Source organism: Gekko japonicus, unplaced genomic scaffold (assembly GCF_001447785.1).
Source record: "Gekko japonicus isolate JY-2015 unplaced genomic scaffold, Gekko_japonicus_V1.1 scaffold1048, whole genome shotgun sequence".
Classification (NCBI taxonomy): domain Eukaryota; kingdom Metazoa; phylum Chordata; class Lepidosauria; order Squamata; family Gekkonidae; genus Gekko; species Gekko japonicus.
In genome coordinates, this window is record NW_015166454.1 from 35,175 (window position 1) to 51,857 (window position 16,683).

General features: G+C 43.3%; 1 protein-coding gene across 1 annotated transcript in view; it reads right to left on the reverse strand.

Annotated features, from left to right (window-relative positions):
• The window catches only part of KIAA1109 (KIAA1109 ortholog), a 217,015-nt gene that overhangs the window by 13,349 nt on the left and 186,983 nt on the right, over positions 1-16,683 (reverse strand). The window contains 5 exon segments of the mRNA XM_015412031.1: positions 755-889; positions 5,852-6,046; positions 12,609-12,812; positions 14,762-15,013; positions 16,365-16,582. Coding sequence (XP_015267517.1) covers positions 755-889; positions 5,852-6,046; positions 12,609-12,812; positions 14,762-15,013; positions 16,365-16,582 — 1,004 coding nt within the window.

Here is a 16,683-nt window from a genome sequence, read left to right on the forward strand (position 1 = left end):
ATGGATTAAACCAGGACTCTAACCTGAAATTAAACCTTGGTTTAAAATCCCAGTTTGTGGAGAGGAATCATTCTAATTTGCCCAGAAACCCAGCGGGCCAAGTAATGTGAGCTGCCCTGAGCCTGCTTGCAAGGCGGGCGGGCTAGAAATACTATAAATAAATAAATAAATAAATAAAGATGTCACAACAAACTGGAATTTGAATGAAGGCTTCCCAAATCAAAAAGCTTTCAATCACATTCTGTTTATGAGGGGAAGAGAGAAGCGGTTGATTTACACGAACGTAAGCATCCTTCCACTGCAAATTCACCCCTCATGTTTTTCTTGGGGATCCTCTATCCCTCAGGAACATCGTTTCAGGGAGCTCTTTGGGCCACAGCAAGATGGGGGAGGTGAGAAAATCCCATCTGCTCAATGGAAAACCTTTACACTGAATCCAACCCAATATTTGTGCTTGTCATGAATAGGGGCTTATTGTGAAATCTAAATATAGCCCTGGTGAAATCCAAAGCAAATTTCGTTTTTCTATTATGGCTCTGGAACACACTGTGCAAAATGATTGCTTTTTGCAGCAGAGAAAAAATGCTGCAATTTCCCCAGGAACTTTTCTGCTCTCCAGTTATTCAAACTGACATACACAGAAAACCATACATTAAAACAAATGTTATCATTATGAAATATTATATAAATAATACATCAGTAGTAGAAAATGTTAATTGATTTGTAATGTGAATAAAGACTGTGATCTGTATACCTTTTTCCTTTTCTTTAAGGTAAGCAGATACTAAATCATGCAGAAACATGATCAATTCAGCATCCATAGTTACACATATGTGATCAGTGAATTCTGTTACTACGCTGCATTCCACCTTTGGCTTAGCATCAGCATCTGAAATGAGATTCAATAAATCAGTTTGGTAAACTGATTACATGTAAGCATGGTCATGTAAACAGACACACTTGATGGCAAATATTTAAAATGCAGACAATTATTTCTATCAGTGTGATCTTGAGGTGAAATTCCTGACCATATCAGTGATTCAAGGAACGTAGCCTGAAGACAACTCTGCCAAAGTGAGGCAGGCACACTAGGTTCAACACACAGCTATATGTCATAATCACTATACTGTGGTGTACCATGGCTGCTTCTATCCCATGGTGATTTTCTGTGATAGTCTGCTTGCTGATACAATTATGTGTGAAATACCCTTGCAGTGGAGATTCCAGAAAGCCCAGAGTAATCCATTTTCTCTCCATTTTTAGTAGTTTCCCTTTCATGCCTGATGTGCATTGAAGGCCCCCCCCCGCCCCCATTGTCTGATCCTTAGGACTCTCTGCCAACCCTTCTGTAGATCTGTCCACCATGAAAAGGAATGCAACACAGGACTAGGGACAGAAAAATTCTTCTATGGAGAGTCAGTGAGGGCATTAAAACTACAAAGGAACCTATTTTGAAGAGTCCTCATACAGAGCCGGGTAAAGGCCCTACTGACATTGTGGGAGCCATGAGACCCAGCAATTACTGTATGGATTTAGTGGACTGGAATCTGTTGCAACAAAAACTGAATGCCAAGTTGCAGATAACCAAAGCTCTGTCACCTGGCAACAAAGCCTTGCCAATTGTGGAGTCCAACCAACCCCCTATGAACAATATAGTCTGCAAGCTTCTCTGGACTTCTCTTCATTCCCTATAGTCCTAGTGACTGTAAAGTAGAGAGAGCCAAGGCTACATAGGGGCTATGAAAAGACATTCATTGAAATACAGGTATATGGTACAACCCTTGAGGTGAAGGTGCACAACTTCCACTGACATGCCCTTGGTAAACACCCTAGGGCCATTGCCAGGGCTATTTTTGGGCAGGAACGCACAGGAACAGAGTTCCGGCTGGCTTCAGAGTTGGCCACGCCCACTACAGCCAAAACTTCTGCGTGCGTGGCTACAAAGGGAAGGCCTGGAGAGCGACCCCCCCAATTTCTCTGAAGTGGGTGGGCCAGGGGGGCCCTGGAAGGATCAGGGAGGCATTTAAATACCTTCCCGTGCCTTCCCTGGCTTGTCCAAGGGCCGGCTTGCTTGGGCTCCCTGCAGCCGTGAGGCGCCCAAACAAACCAAGGGAAGGCAGTTTAAACTGCCTTCCCTTCCCTCCAAGGGCGGGCTCCCCGCAGCCACAGGGCGCCTGGGCAAGCCAAGGGAAGGCATGGGTGTGGCCTAATATGCTAATGAGCTGCACTGGCAGGGGTGTGGCCTATTATGCTAATAAGTTTCTGCTGGGCTTTTTCTACAAAAAAAAGCCCTGGCTGTCGTCAAGTCAAAGGGTGGGAATGCAAGATCCTTTTACTAGTCTGACTGATGGAAATATACACCCTTCAGGTCAATAACAGCAAACCATGTATCTGATTCTGACAACAACAGCACCTGTGAAAGTATGGTCATATGAAATTTGGGGACATGGAGAAATTTGTTCAGGTCTCTGAGTTCCAGAATACTGTCCACTGCTGTCCAACTTATCTACTAAAAAGTATCTAGAACAGAAACCAGACCAAGTCTCTGACTCAGGCATAAGTTCAATAGCACCTTCATTAAGGAGGTGCGAGGCCCCAAGCTTCAAAGTCAGAGCTGCAACAATGGGACATGGTGACGGCAAGCAGTCAGAAGGTAGGGACTTAAAAGGACATATAAAAACCGTTACAAATGATAGACATTACCCAAGCATTTTGGGTGATGTCTTCCCATAAATGAGCAAGTCCAAACAAACAAAATGTAAACTGGGCTGCAGACATGACTGAGGCTCCCCGCTAGTCACTGATAGGATTTTCCCCATTGAACAGATTCTCTAGGGGATTAGAGGGATGGATGGTTGCGTTGCTTTCCCTGGTGCTCTTTGGGGTGCTATTGTGGCCCATACTGAAGTCTAAATGAGGTATCCTGATGTTGCTGAGGATGATACCTGTACAGTTTGTGGTACTGCAACTGTGGGAGGTGCCTTGGAAAATATCTTGATTTAAAGGACCAGGGCGGGCTAGTGATATCAACTTGTTAACTTGTTTTTACGCAATCTGTCTAGTCAGTGCACTGAAGTGTTCTCTTCCCTCAAAGGAAGATAATCAACCCTTGCCCTAGTATCATTGGGCAGAGCAGTGGAATGCCACCATGAAAGTGACACAGTACAATGGGTGATGCTATAGACCTATTAGCCAAATCCATTACATGGCAAGTGGCACTGATCTGATGTTTTCCCAGCTTAACACCTTCGGCCTCTATGAACTTTGCCAAGGTCTTCCCATCTTCCAGCAAAGCATCAATATACTGGAAAATATGTTCCCTGAGGAACATCTGATACCTTCCTTTTACGGCATTGAAGTCGGCCATGAGGAGAATCAGCGCACACGAGGAATAAATATTTCTCCCCAAACCATCCAGCTTCCACCCTTCTTTGTAAAAGGACAAAGTATGTGCCCAAGACCTCTGCTTAGAAGGCATTACTTCAGTAACTACAGAATTAGTCATGGGGTGGGAAAACAAGAACTCGCATCCCTCCTCCCTCATGTTGTACATGTTTTCCAACTTTCTAGCTGAGGGAGAAACTAAAGCTGGCTTAGCCCAGGCACCCTTAACTATGTCAAGTCTTCCCTGCAGCACAGAGAATGCTATAGGCTGCAAAATGGCAGAGTAGAGGACCTTGAGGTTGTGGATATGAGCAAATGATGTCTAGTTCTAAAGTGCCATTTGAGTAAGTTTATCAGTGTAGAGGCAAAGATCCTCCATCAGTGAAATCGCTGCCGAGTCTTCCATTGCTTCATCTGGGAAAGGATCCAACAGGGCATACAATCCTACTTCTGATGGCATCATGGCTTCTTGGGAATCAGAAGCTGGATGTTCCTAGTCTGAGGGCTGGAGGGGAAATAGCTTTGAAGATTGTGGAACGAAGAATGTCGAAGCTGAAAGAACTCACCTGGAACTGACAATGGGTGCTGCTGCCAAAGATAGTGCCTGGTGATATGGGGCATGGTGTTCCAGGGTAGGTTTGGAGGCCAATACATAGGTGTTGGAGCTGAAGGGTATAGAAACCTCAGCCCCTGAGGTGGCCCTCAACTAGGAACATATGGATCCAATGAAATTGCCTTTTTTCTCCAGGTGGGAGGTTGAATCACTTCAGGAGAAGACAACTGGACTTCGCTGGACTCATCATCAGATGACTGTAAACTAGCCATCAATGTCAGAGGAAGTGATTGAGTCTGAGGTCAAACCAGTCGAGGGGTAGGGACCTTGGAGGGTGAGGAGCACTTAGGAGGTAAGTATTTAACTTTATGTTTGAATTTGCCTTTAGCTTTTTTAGCGAGCACTACTGATAGGCATACAGAGGGCACTGACCCCCAAGAAAGGAGCCCCCGATTCTCTGGCCCTCCAAACAGGGTGGTCTTTATCCAAGCCTCCCAATGCTTTCTCCTAAAGAAAGGCATTAAGACAAGACACTCTGTGGGCCTTGGGGGTGCACTGATGACAGATAGGCCCCAATGTTGTGGAACTCACCCAGGCAAGTTAGACACCAGTTGTGGGCATCAGACTAGGCCATCTTCATCCCACATTCACCACATTTCTTAAACAAGGTCATCCCAATGAAAAAAAATGCTAGAGTTATCTCTCCAAATACTTTCTAAGAAAAATGAAGAGCTAGAGCTGAGAGGGTCCTTTTTCCACAGTGCTGAGGACTGAGGGAGAAGTGCTGTCCCTGCCTCCATCACATGCCAGTTTGCACAGGAAAACGACAGCGCACACCAGAAGAGAAGGGGAGCACTCCTGCAGCCTTAGAGAAAGCTAGAAATCTTAAGAATTTTCTTTTCCATTACTGGCCTGTGCATGTGCAGTCCACGTGGCACTGCATAGAAGCCATGAAGATAAACTTCTTCCTTCTCTTTTCTGAAATGCTGTAAGTTAATAGCTAATTCGAATTTTAATAATGGTGACATTTTATCTGTTTTTACCAGTTATGGTACAGTACCATAATTACACCAGAACCTAGTGTTAATTTAAACTTTATCACTTGTCCTTAAGTTTTCTTATTTGCTTATGTATTCTCTCCATCTAGTTTTCAAGGTATGTTTGATAAATATTTCTGTATTGCAAGTGAAGAACTATTAAGTTGTTTGCTGTTTAAATGCAAATTATGTTTTGATAGTTGTTACGCACGTTATCATTTCTTTAAGAGTGAAGGTCTATGTCTCACTTCCTTCTCTTCTGTCCTTGGTATGCAACAACTGGAAATAATTTGCTGAGCTCCATGAAAATGCTGTTGTTTCAAAAGCAGGCAGGACTGTAACTAGGAAGACTCCTCCCACTGGAGAGAATGAAAGATGAAGGCACAATTCTGCCTCCAAAGCAAGATGGAAGCATAACTGCACCTGGAATACCTCTGCCACTTGTGCATCTGATTGTACAAACATATAGATTTGCGATCAACTGTGTGCATCTGAGGGTGTTCAGCCTTTAGTTGGGGCTGTTTGGACCTCCTCAGCCCTGTAGTTTGGGGCGAGTGGCTGAAGGGGGTAGAGTTCAGTGTTGATGTTGATTTAAAGGCCTGCCAAACCTCCCTGCTTATTGCTACCACATCCAGCATGTTACTGTTGTAATTAATATTAGTCCTAGTAATCATTACAATTTTGCTTTTAAAAATGTAATCATTACAATATTGTTTTTAAAAATGTAAATTTTATCTTTGTATAGACAACAAACAAGAATTCACCTACAACAGTAATTAAATTTTAGTGTCTCAACATTTTTATGTCAGACTGGGAACTAATATATATGACATGCAGTGGGCTCACAGTGTAAAAGAATCAACCACACACAATTTACCTTGCAATGAAGGTTCCTGTGGCTGTTGAACATGAATGGATTTGAAGTCCAGCTGCATCCTTGGTAAAGCAAAGATAGTTTCAGTCTCATGATTGTAGCTGGAACCACCTCTGAATCCACTTAATAAGCTGGAGCTTTTCACTGTTGTGCTATGCTCTGTGTTATTTGCATCAACATTTCGAAGGAGATTTAACTCTGCAGAAGCAAAGTAAACACTATTCATAGTTACCTTGCATTAAGCCTCATCATTAATTTGGGCAATTTCAGATCAATTGTGGTAGGTTGATAGCTTCAACCATTTTTCATTCTTGGTATTTACACTAACAGTGCCTAAAGATACGAATTCTAATATCCTTACAGGATTCCCCATTCTCATTTTATTACTCTTGGATTTGAACCTTCCCCCCCAATTACCTTCATACAAAAATGCAAAATCTCCCAAGGTCAAGTGACGTATGGACTAGATGGGTTAGACTAGATGACCTAGATGACTCTGGAGGTTGCTTTCAGCTCTATGATTCTATGAGTATAGTCCTTGATATATAAAAATTGAATTTAGAACAGATAGTGTGAAGCATGCATTGTCTGTGGAATGTTAAACATTATAATGCTTCACTTCTTTACAGAGGACTTTTAGTGGCATAAATTGACCTTTTTACAGATACTATAGGTTTATAGAACAGTCCCTCCATTAATACAAAGCAGATCAAGCAAGAGACCATATGCCATTTACAGCAGTGACTAACAATGCAATCCTTTACAGATTTACTGAAATCAATGAGCCTAGACTCATGTAACTGCATAGGATTCTATTGAACTGGCATAATAAAGGAGATGCAAGAAGTGCTTTGCACCTCTCCCATCCCACTTAAATGGGGCAGATCTGTCCTACCTACTCCATCTGTTATGGAATCTTCTCACCTATATCTTTTTCTTTAAAGTTAATGCTGCACAGCCTCTGCAGCTCAGAGGCCAGAGGACTAGAAGGCCAAAGGATGCTACACGTAGGCTCTTTGCTCAGCCTTCTCCCCCCCCTTTTGTGCTCAAGCAATAGTTATTGTGTATCTAGTGCAGAGGGTTCCAATTGCTGTGGTAGCACCACTGGCAGATGATGATCTGGAGTGCAGCTCTAGCACTGCGCAGACAAAGGAATGATTTTGCTAGTACTGTGGTTGATATCATAAGGTTTCGGCTCCACTATACACTCTGAATACCACTCAAGTAAAAAATGAATATACATCAACACATCTGCATGAAAAGAGTGCACTGAACAGAATGAAAACAACCTTTACATTCTCAGATAAAAAGCAGGCTTCTTTCCAGATATTGCTTACATAAAAAGCCAACCTAGATGTGTGAGATGGTTAGGACCCTTAGCATTTAAAAATGAACTAATCAGCTGCATCAGCTGACTGCTTTGAAGATCTGGAATAAATGCTAGGGGGGTTAACCCTTTCCTTTCAGCCACAATTTAAGTGATGCCTTCTAAGAAGTTACAATTACTTCTTCATATGGAGAAAGACGCAAGGGACCTGAGTTAACTTAGAGGTATTTTTGTTGTTGTTTTAAAAAGATCCTAATCACGTTTCCCCCCCATGTGTTATCTAGGGTGGCTTTGGTAGCAAATATGTAAAAGTATTATAAAGGAGAAAAACAAAACATGCCACACTTCATTATAAGCAAAGGTTAAAAATTCCTAAAATCTAGACTAAGTCAAAATATTTACTATATATATCAGAATCAAATACTTTGTAGACAGAGTACTGTGTGTGTTAAGTGCCATGAAGTCACTTCCAACTTACAGCAACCCTATTAATTAATGACGTCCAAAATGTCCTGTCATTAACAGCCTTGCTCAAGTCTTACAAACTGAGGGCCATGGCTTCCTTCATTGAGTCAATCCATCTCATGTTGGGTCTTCCTCTTTTACTGCTGCCTTCAATTTTTCCTAGCATTATTGTCTTTTCCAGTGACTCTTGTCTCCTCATAATGTGACCAAAGTACGATACCCTCAGTTTGGTTGCTTCAGTTTCCAGGGACTGTTCAGGCTTTAAATTCACTTAAGGACAGAGTACCTGTACTCTGGACAAGAAGCTACTATTAGGACAGAACAAGTGGGGACCCATTTTGTTGGATATGCTTAGCAGAGTGATGATGCACAGCAGAAAAATGATGCAGACATAGACATGTGTGCTTAGCTTGTAAGAAAAAGATGAGATGAGAAGAGATTGGATTTATACCCCGCCCTTCACTACCTGAAGGAGTCTCAGAGCGGCTTACGATCCCTTTCCCTTCCCCTCAACTGCCCTTGAGAAAGAACTTATGACTTTAAAGTTTACTAAAAGATTAGAAAGGGTTACATGGATGAAAATAACAACATCCTATGTGAAGAAATGCATTTTCACCTGAAGGGAGGTTGGCAAGCAGCAAGTCTCCACTTGGCATTTTAATAGGGTTTTTTTCCTACAGACTGGGAAGGCGGAAATACTAATGAGAGTAGCTAAAGGCAATGGGCTGCTTAGACTTCCCCCTTCTCCCCCCTCCCCTGTTCAGGCAGAGAGCTGAGGTTTGAAGGTGTAAAATGCGAGATAAAAGGAAAAGATGCCTTGACCTGGGCTGACCGGAGTCAAGTGGGTGGAGACAGAGAGTTAATAAAACTTAATTGAAAGAGGAACTTGGGCTCTCTTTCATCGGAAAGCTGCGCTGAGGACAGCTCTGAGCTCTGGTCTGCAAGCAGGCAGCCATCTTCGACCATGCAGCTGGCCTGGAGAACTGGAGTAAGCCTGAAGGTAAGGGCAACACTGTAGGTGTTAGCCAGCAAGGAGCTTTTTGCCCGCTGTAGGAATTAGAAAAGCTACATTAAAGAGCCTGTCCTATTCTTCCATCTGTTAGAGCATGTATAGCAGAGGGGCAGAGGATTTGCATTTTTCTTCCAATTTCTTTTGTTCGCCATTGCTCAAATCGGATGCTGTGCTAAAAGTACGCTTGTAAACATTTTATTTTTAGTAGATACTTTAAACTTCTGGTGCTAGTAGTGGTTCTCTGTACCACACAGACCTCCAACTGTTTTGGACATGCTATTCTAAAGGGAGCTCCAGGGAGGGGGGTTGGCAAGTGGCTATCCCCCCAGGAGCACACAAAGCAGTAAACTGTCCCTGTGGTAGCCAGATGCTGTGCTAGTGGGAGACACAAAGGTGATGCCTCTGAGCTCAAAAGGGGAGCTGAGGGTCCCCTCAGCAGTGGAAATCTCTCTACTGATCAGCAGTGGAAATTTCTCTACTGATCAGGCAGTGGCAGTGACTATTCAAGAGTAAAGGAAAAGACCTTCCAGGGATCTGGGAACCCCCAAGGATTAGGAAGGGTTACATGGATGAAAATAACAACATCCTAACTAAGTAGTTCTAAGCTCCATTTTGTCTTTTTCACTTCACTTTGCTTCTGAGTAAGAGAACAAAGGAGATAAAGTTTACACCCAAAGCCCCAACCTCTTGTGTACATGACAAACAGCATGTAGCATCCTCCATTTATTGATCAGCCAATAGACATTCACAAACTCATTAGGAATAGAACCTTCCATTCTCTGGCGGGGAAAACGTGCCTAATACCCAATTAGTTCTATCCTAACTAGATAACATTAACATACATTTGTTTAAGTCTTTCATGACGGAAGGAGTGACACTTGCAAATTCCAACACATTTCCCCCACCTTTCCCCTCTCCTCCTACCTCTCTTACATTCTTTCTCATTTCTGCCACCCCTTTTCTTACTTTCTCTCTCTCCTCCATGTGTGTCACTTCCTCTTTCTTTCTGCACCCATCACTCTCTTTGTTTTTCTGCCTCCCCACCCAATCATTCTCTCTCTTTCTTTCTGCCCCCCCATCATTATCTCTTTTTGCCCCATCACTCCTCCCCCCAACAGCAGCACTGGTGACAGTGTTCCCAGCCGCCCACCTGCTTCCGCTCCCCCACAGCAGCAGTGGCAATGGCAGCTCTCCAGGAATCACAACAAATCTCCCAATTAGAGATCAATTCCCCTTAGGGTTGCCAGTTCATGATTGGGAAATGCCTGGAGATTTGAGGGTGGAGCCCTGGGATGGTGAGGCTTGGGAAGGAAAGCAACCCCAGCAGGGTATAATGCCATAGATTCTACCCTCCAAAGCAGCCATTTTCTCCAGGGGAACTGGAATACTATGGTTGCCTAGCAACAGCCAGTGAGGGAATCTGTTTTTTAAATATACAGGTATATTTTGATTTTTGGCTTTTTAAAGCTACCCAGTGTATTTTTTTTAGCTTTCACATTTTTCTGCAAACCTAGGACTCTTTTCAAGTTTATAGAAAAATCTGCCTTGCCTGTCCACAGCTCCAGTCACTAGGTTTCAGTAGCCAAAGATATCCTGACTTTGCTATCAGGATATAACACAGAGAAAAAGAATGGTTTCCAATTGGCAAAGGTATCAGACAAGGATGTATTTTATCTCCCTGTCTGTTCATTCTAAATGCAGAAGATATCATAAGAAAAACTTGATTAGATTTAGATGGAATAAAAACTGGTGGAAGGAACATTAACAATTTGAGATATGCAGATAATACCAGATTACTGGACTGACAAGCACAGCCCTCTCAGGAGCCGATCCTGCAGGGAGAGTTCTCCCTCAGGCTCTGCTGGGTGGGCCGGTTTTGCCGGTAATTCCTGAATATATCTGGGATTTTTTTTCCAGTTCTCCTCAAAAATACTGGATACATCTGGGAAGTCGAAATATACCTGAAAAATACCAATAAGATGTTTTTCAGGTATATTTCCAAATGCACACCCCTATTACTGATGGAGATTAAAGTAGAAAGTGCCAAAGCAGGATTACTGCTGAACTTCGAGAAGACAAAAGTCATGACTATTAGGGAATTACACTACTGCAAGTTTGATGAAGAAGAAATTGAAACAGTTCAAGATTTTCTATTCCTTTGCTCCATCATCAAAAAAAGGGAGACTGCAACCAAAAAATTAGGAGATTGAGACTGGATAGGGCAACTATGCAGGATCTAGAGAAGATTAAGTGTAAGGAAGATTAAGTGTAAGGTAACCACGATCAAGATAATTCATGCCATGGTATTTCCCATTACTATGTATGGGTGTGAAAGTTGGATAATGATGAAAGCCGACAGGAAGAAAGTTGATTCATTTGAAATGTGGCACTGGAGGAGAGGTTTAAGGATACCATGAACCACCAAAAAGACAGATAATGGGGTGCTAGATCAAATCAAGCTTGAACTCTCCCTGGAAGCTTAAATGACTAAACTGAGGCTCTTATACTTTTGGTCACATTATGGGAAGACAAGAGTCACTGGAAAAGACAATAATGCTAGGAAAAGTTGAAGGCAGCAGGGAAAGAAGAAGACCCAAAATGAGATGGATGAACTCTGTGAAGGAAGCCATGAGTTTGCAAGACCTGAGCAAGGCTGTTAAATATAGGACATTTTGGAGGTCATTAATTCATAGGGTCACGATAAGTTGGAAGTGACTTGATAGCACGTAACACACACGCACTACTAAGATGCAAAAAAAGTGTTGCCACAAATATTTAACCGTTAGACTGGGTGCACAAGGCAAATAGGTGGAACAGAATGGACTTCGATTGGAGTGAAAAGGGCTGTACCTGACCAGACCCCATGTCATCACCTGGCCTCCAGAAAAGTCCAAAGCATACAAGAGATGAAGGCTTTCCATTTATAAAGTCTCTGCCCCTATCCTGTTCTCAACTCTTCTTTCGTTTCCTTACTTGTAATTTGGGGGGGACTGAGATACTCTTGGGATCTGGCACCCCATATGGGACAGTGCTTCTCAAAGGTACCTTCTGTAATTACAGGTGGGAGAGGACAAGAAGAGCTGAAAGCAGGCTAGATGTAGAGGCTTTTTAAAATGGAAAGCCTTTGTCTCTAAGTCTGCTCTAGACCCAAGGAGAAGCAGCAAAATAGAAGAAGAGCCGGTACCGTTGCTCTGGGGCAGCAAGGAGAGGGATGATTGTCCTGGCTGCTCTCCAGAGCTGGTTGGCTGCCAAAATGAAGCAAGTGGCCACTCAGGGCAACAAATCTGTGGGAAGACCCCTTGAAAAAGTGGTTGCGAGTTGTGACACAGAAGGCATGTGCTTACTTCACTTTCATCCCCTGAGAAGCACATTTTGACCCTTAGGGGAGGGAATATTTCTTTGAGGGTCGCAAGAGGGTCATAAGCCTCTCTGGTGCAGTGGAGAGATTAAAGTTTCATAGTAATGTTCTACAGAGGAAAGGCAACCTCTCCCCTGAGTCTCCTGCAAGCCTCTTGGTCTCAGGCTGAAGTACGGGTGCCTCACCTCCCTAGTTTCATTGAAGGGGGCACCATGAGCTACACAACATGGCTCCATGATGTGGAGGTTTTATACCCCTGAATTAGACAGTTTCTGATTTAACCTTTACAACAATTCAGATTTTTAATACCTCTACTCATTGATCACTTAAGAGAATACTTGACATTTAAGTTAGCATTGTTCCACTGAAGTTGGTAGAATGATCTTTAATCAACAGGCCACAGTCCAAGGGAACAACTACTTCCTAGAAACACTATCCACATTCTCAGCAATAGTACTTCTGTTATCTGGTTGTTTTACCAAACACATGTTGTTAACCACTTCTAAAGGATTTAAATTGGAAAGGCTATAAATCTCTACCATTCAATAACCAGTAATCCAGTCAGAAAGCAGAAATCTGGCGGACTTGCAGGCCTCACCTTCATTCCTTGTAGCTGTAACATAATTGAACCATTCTTTCACACTTGCCACTCCATGTGGTGGGTTTTCATGACGCCGCCTTGTTATTTTGGTGATTGTTGCCATTGGACTTTCTAGAGCGCCACAGGGCTTTGTGACCATAGTATTATGTCCCAAATGGAAGTCCAGCGTTTGTACAACATATGTAGAAGGCTCACTAGAACCTGTGGGGAGGGAAGTTTAAAAACGTGGTTATTTGATCACAGAATCTATATATGGAATAGCCACTTTGTGTGGATACTTATTTCCACCAACAGAGGGCTCACTCTCCCCCAACAGCTTTTCCTGCATAGTCAGGAGCCTTCCTGGGTTTCCAGAAAAATCCAAAAAATCCAGAAAATCCATTTTTTTCAGGGAGACAGACTTCTGCTGTCTAGACTCCAGTTGTAATTTTGGGGGGTCTCCAGGTCCCACTTGGAGATTGGCAACCCTAGGCCTGGCAGCAGTCTAGGGTTGCCAGGTCCCCCCTGATTTGCACGACTCGACTAGGCCCGGCTGCTTGCTACCATTCACCAGCAGCCACCCTATGAAAGCCAGTGAGGTGCGGCAGTTAGAGCTTCAAAGTAGGGTCTGCAAGACCCAGGTTCACATCCCCGTCTTGCGGTGGAAGCTGAATGGGTGATTTTAGACCAGTCACATACTTTCAGTCTAACCAACCTCACATGATTGTTGTGCAGATAAAAGGAGGAGAGAATAATGTAAGCTGCTTTGGTTCCCACTGCTGAGAAAGACTGTAATTTTCCTAGGTAGGGGCTGTGGGGGATGGGGGTGGAGACAGAAAGCAGAAGACAGAGAGGCAGATAAGGTAGGTTGACTGCTGGGTGGGAAGGAAATAGGGTTGCCAACTCCAGGTTGGGAAATTCCTGGGCATTTGAGGGGTGGAGCCTGGGGAGGGTAGGATTTGAGGAGTGGAGGAACTTCAGACTGGAGTAATGCCATAGACTCCACCCTCCAAACCAGCCATTTCCTCCATGAGAACTACCGTTGCCAGCCTCTGTGTGAGAGCAGGAGATCACCCAGAATTAAAACTGTTGTCCAGGTGACAGAGATCAGTTCCCCTGGATAAAATGGCTGCTTTGGAGGATTGAGTCTATGGCATTATGCCCTGCTGAGGCTGCTTGCCTCCCTAGGCCTCACTGTCCCAAGGCTCCACCCCCAAATCTCCAGGAATTTCTCAACCTGGAGCTGGCAGCCTTAAGGAGAATTGATCTCTGTAGCTGGGAGATCCATTGTAATTCCCAGAGCACTGCCACTGCTGCTGTGGAGGAAGAGGAAGCAGGTGGGTGGCTAGGAGCACTGCCACCGCTGCTGCTGCTCTGTGGAGTGGGGGAGGAAGCAGGCAGGAGGCTCGGAGAGTGATGGGGTGGGGACAGAAAGAGAGAATGATGGGGTGGGGGCAGAAAGACAGAAAGAGTGATGAGGTGGGGAGGTGGGGAGGCAGAAAAACAAAGAGAATGATGACGGGTCAGAAAGAGAGGAAGTCACATGCATGGAGGAGAAAGAAAGTAAGAAAAGGGGGGCAGAGGGGAGAAATAGTGTGAGAGCGGTAGGGTGTGAGGAGAGGAAGCAAAGGAGTGACGAATGAGATGACCATCCCGCAAGTTTCTTGTGGGTTTCCACTTGTACTTCATATTCATGTTAGTTACAATTAGTTAAAAACCAGTGAAGTTGATCAAAACCCAGTATTAATAGAACAACATTAGGTCTGACATACAGTCCTCACTTTAGTTAGCATGGTTAGAGTGTCAGGCTAGGGCCAGGGAGATACTATGGGCGCTTTCACACATGCTAAGTAATGTAGTTTCAATCCATTTCAGCAACTGCTTGTAAATGGATTTTGCTATTTCACACAGTAAAATCCAGTTGCAAAATGCATTGAAAGTAGATTGACAGTGTATTTGAAAGTGTTGAATACCCTCGGCCAGTCATGATCTCTTATCCTATCTGTTCTCTACACGGCTGTTTGAAGACAAAATGGAGGAAGGGAGAACAACATATATTGCCTTCAGGTCTTTGGAGGAAGGGTTAGATGAAAATGTGAGAGTTACCCTAGCTAAGGAGATCCACTTTTATAAAACTTAAAAGATAAAGAGTTACAAAAACATTTAGATACCGTCTTGCCAAATTTTCTGTGCTTCTGTCCAAAAGGCAATGTTAGGTTCTTCAAGGTGAAATAAAGCCCATGATTTTGAGCGAAAATTAGGTCCGTGGAAACATGCCAATGTCATGTGATTTCCATGCAAGCTCATAGAACCCCCAAACTGCATTCCATCTTCTGGTAAAGGATTCTGAAATAAGGATATGTGGCACCCTGATACCACCTTTAAGACCCCTGGCCAATGGCGATGATGTGCTGCATCCAGTACTACAAAATAGACAAAATAACACAGGAAATTCAAATCCCTACTGACATGAACTTCAGAGAAGCAAACAATATGTATACAGTCTAAAACTTGTATACCAACTCAGAAATATGAGAAGGAATTTCATTAATATACATACAACTGCTGAATTTATTCAATCCTACAGGTACATTTTGGGCAGAAAGAGAGAAACAGCAATATCAAGAACTCCTTTTGTGGCTAGAGCCAGATTTGGCCATTAAAGAACTTCAACCAACCCAGCATATGAAGTTACTTTTCATATCAGCTTGGAAACAACTATACTACTCACCAAGTTGGATCCAACAATCCATAAGAACAAGGGCTATGGATCTTTCCCTTGTTACCCTCCTGCTTGCTGTCCTTTCGGAACCCAGGAAAGTTGACTCACACAGACTAATAGCCATGTGGTCAGGCAAGCTGTACTGAAGACAAACTTGCCCTTTCCTCACTCTTCTGTCAGCACACTTTCACCGACAGATGAATTAAGAGGGGCGATTTTGGCCCCTTCCTCCTCATCAGTACAGCCTGGCTATGTTTCTACATGTGTCCCACAACCCTTGGAGTGAACTTCCCTGGAATCAGACAGGACTGCTAACTGGAGGGGAACAAGGGAAAGATCAGTATCTGTCCTTGCTCTCTAAAAATGGATTGCTTGATGCAACTCATGATAGGTCAAGCTTCCCAAGTACTTACCGTGATCCGGCGGGGGAAACATGCTCCCCAGCTGGACCATTCCTCCCTGTAACACACCATGCCGTCGCCAGGAAGTGATGCTGGGCGACGCTCTGGCAATGGGGCTAGAAACTCGATGGTACCTTTGAGTTTTCAGTCCCATTGCCAGAGCGTCGCCCAGCATCACTTCCTGGCGACGGCATGGTGTGTTACAGGGAGGAATGGTCCAGCTGGGGAGCATGTTTCCCCCGCCGGATCACGGTAAGTACTTGGGAACCCTATGATAGGCTGACCATGGTACAAGAAGCAAATTTGTTTTAAGAATTGTAAAGTGCCTATACATCTCCTGTGCCGTGTAACACGGATGAACATATAGACTGTATGTTTAGGAGCACCTTGTGCTTCCCAAGCTGCTTCTTTTTTGTCAATAGAAAAGGAATCTTCATCTCAAAACAATTATGCTTAATGCTGTGAAGTTTTATAACAACATTCCAGAATTTGTTAAAAGTACATGTGATAATCTTTAATACTAACATTAATATTTACATGTCCAGTGTATCTACAATAAAATTAACCAGTTACATGGCTAAGTATGAAATGTAGCTTTTAACTGAGAGAAGAAAACTAACATACAAGTAGAATGAGCACTTTAATACATACATTGCTGATGTGAGCTTTTCTCTACAATATTAACCACAGTTTTTGGGGGGAGATATGGAACAGGTCCCCAGGTAGATAAAGCTCTCTTGCTTGTATCAAACTGCTGAGTAAAGAATTCCTGAAGCTTCATTCCTATTTTGATGAGGTCTGGAGTAGTTGATCTGGAAATCATTACTTGAAAAATATCCCATTTCAAATCTCCATGGACAAATATTTCACTAGAATGCAAAAATGAGAATATCCAGCAGGAGTTTTATTTAGACCTTAAGAATACAAAAATACCTGCCTATGGCTGTTTAATAAAGAGAAATAAAAAAAT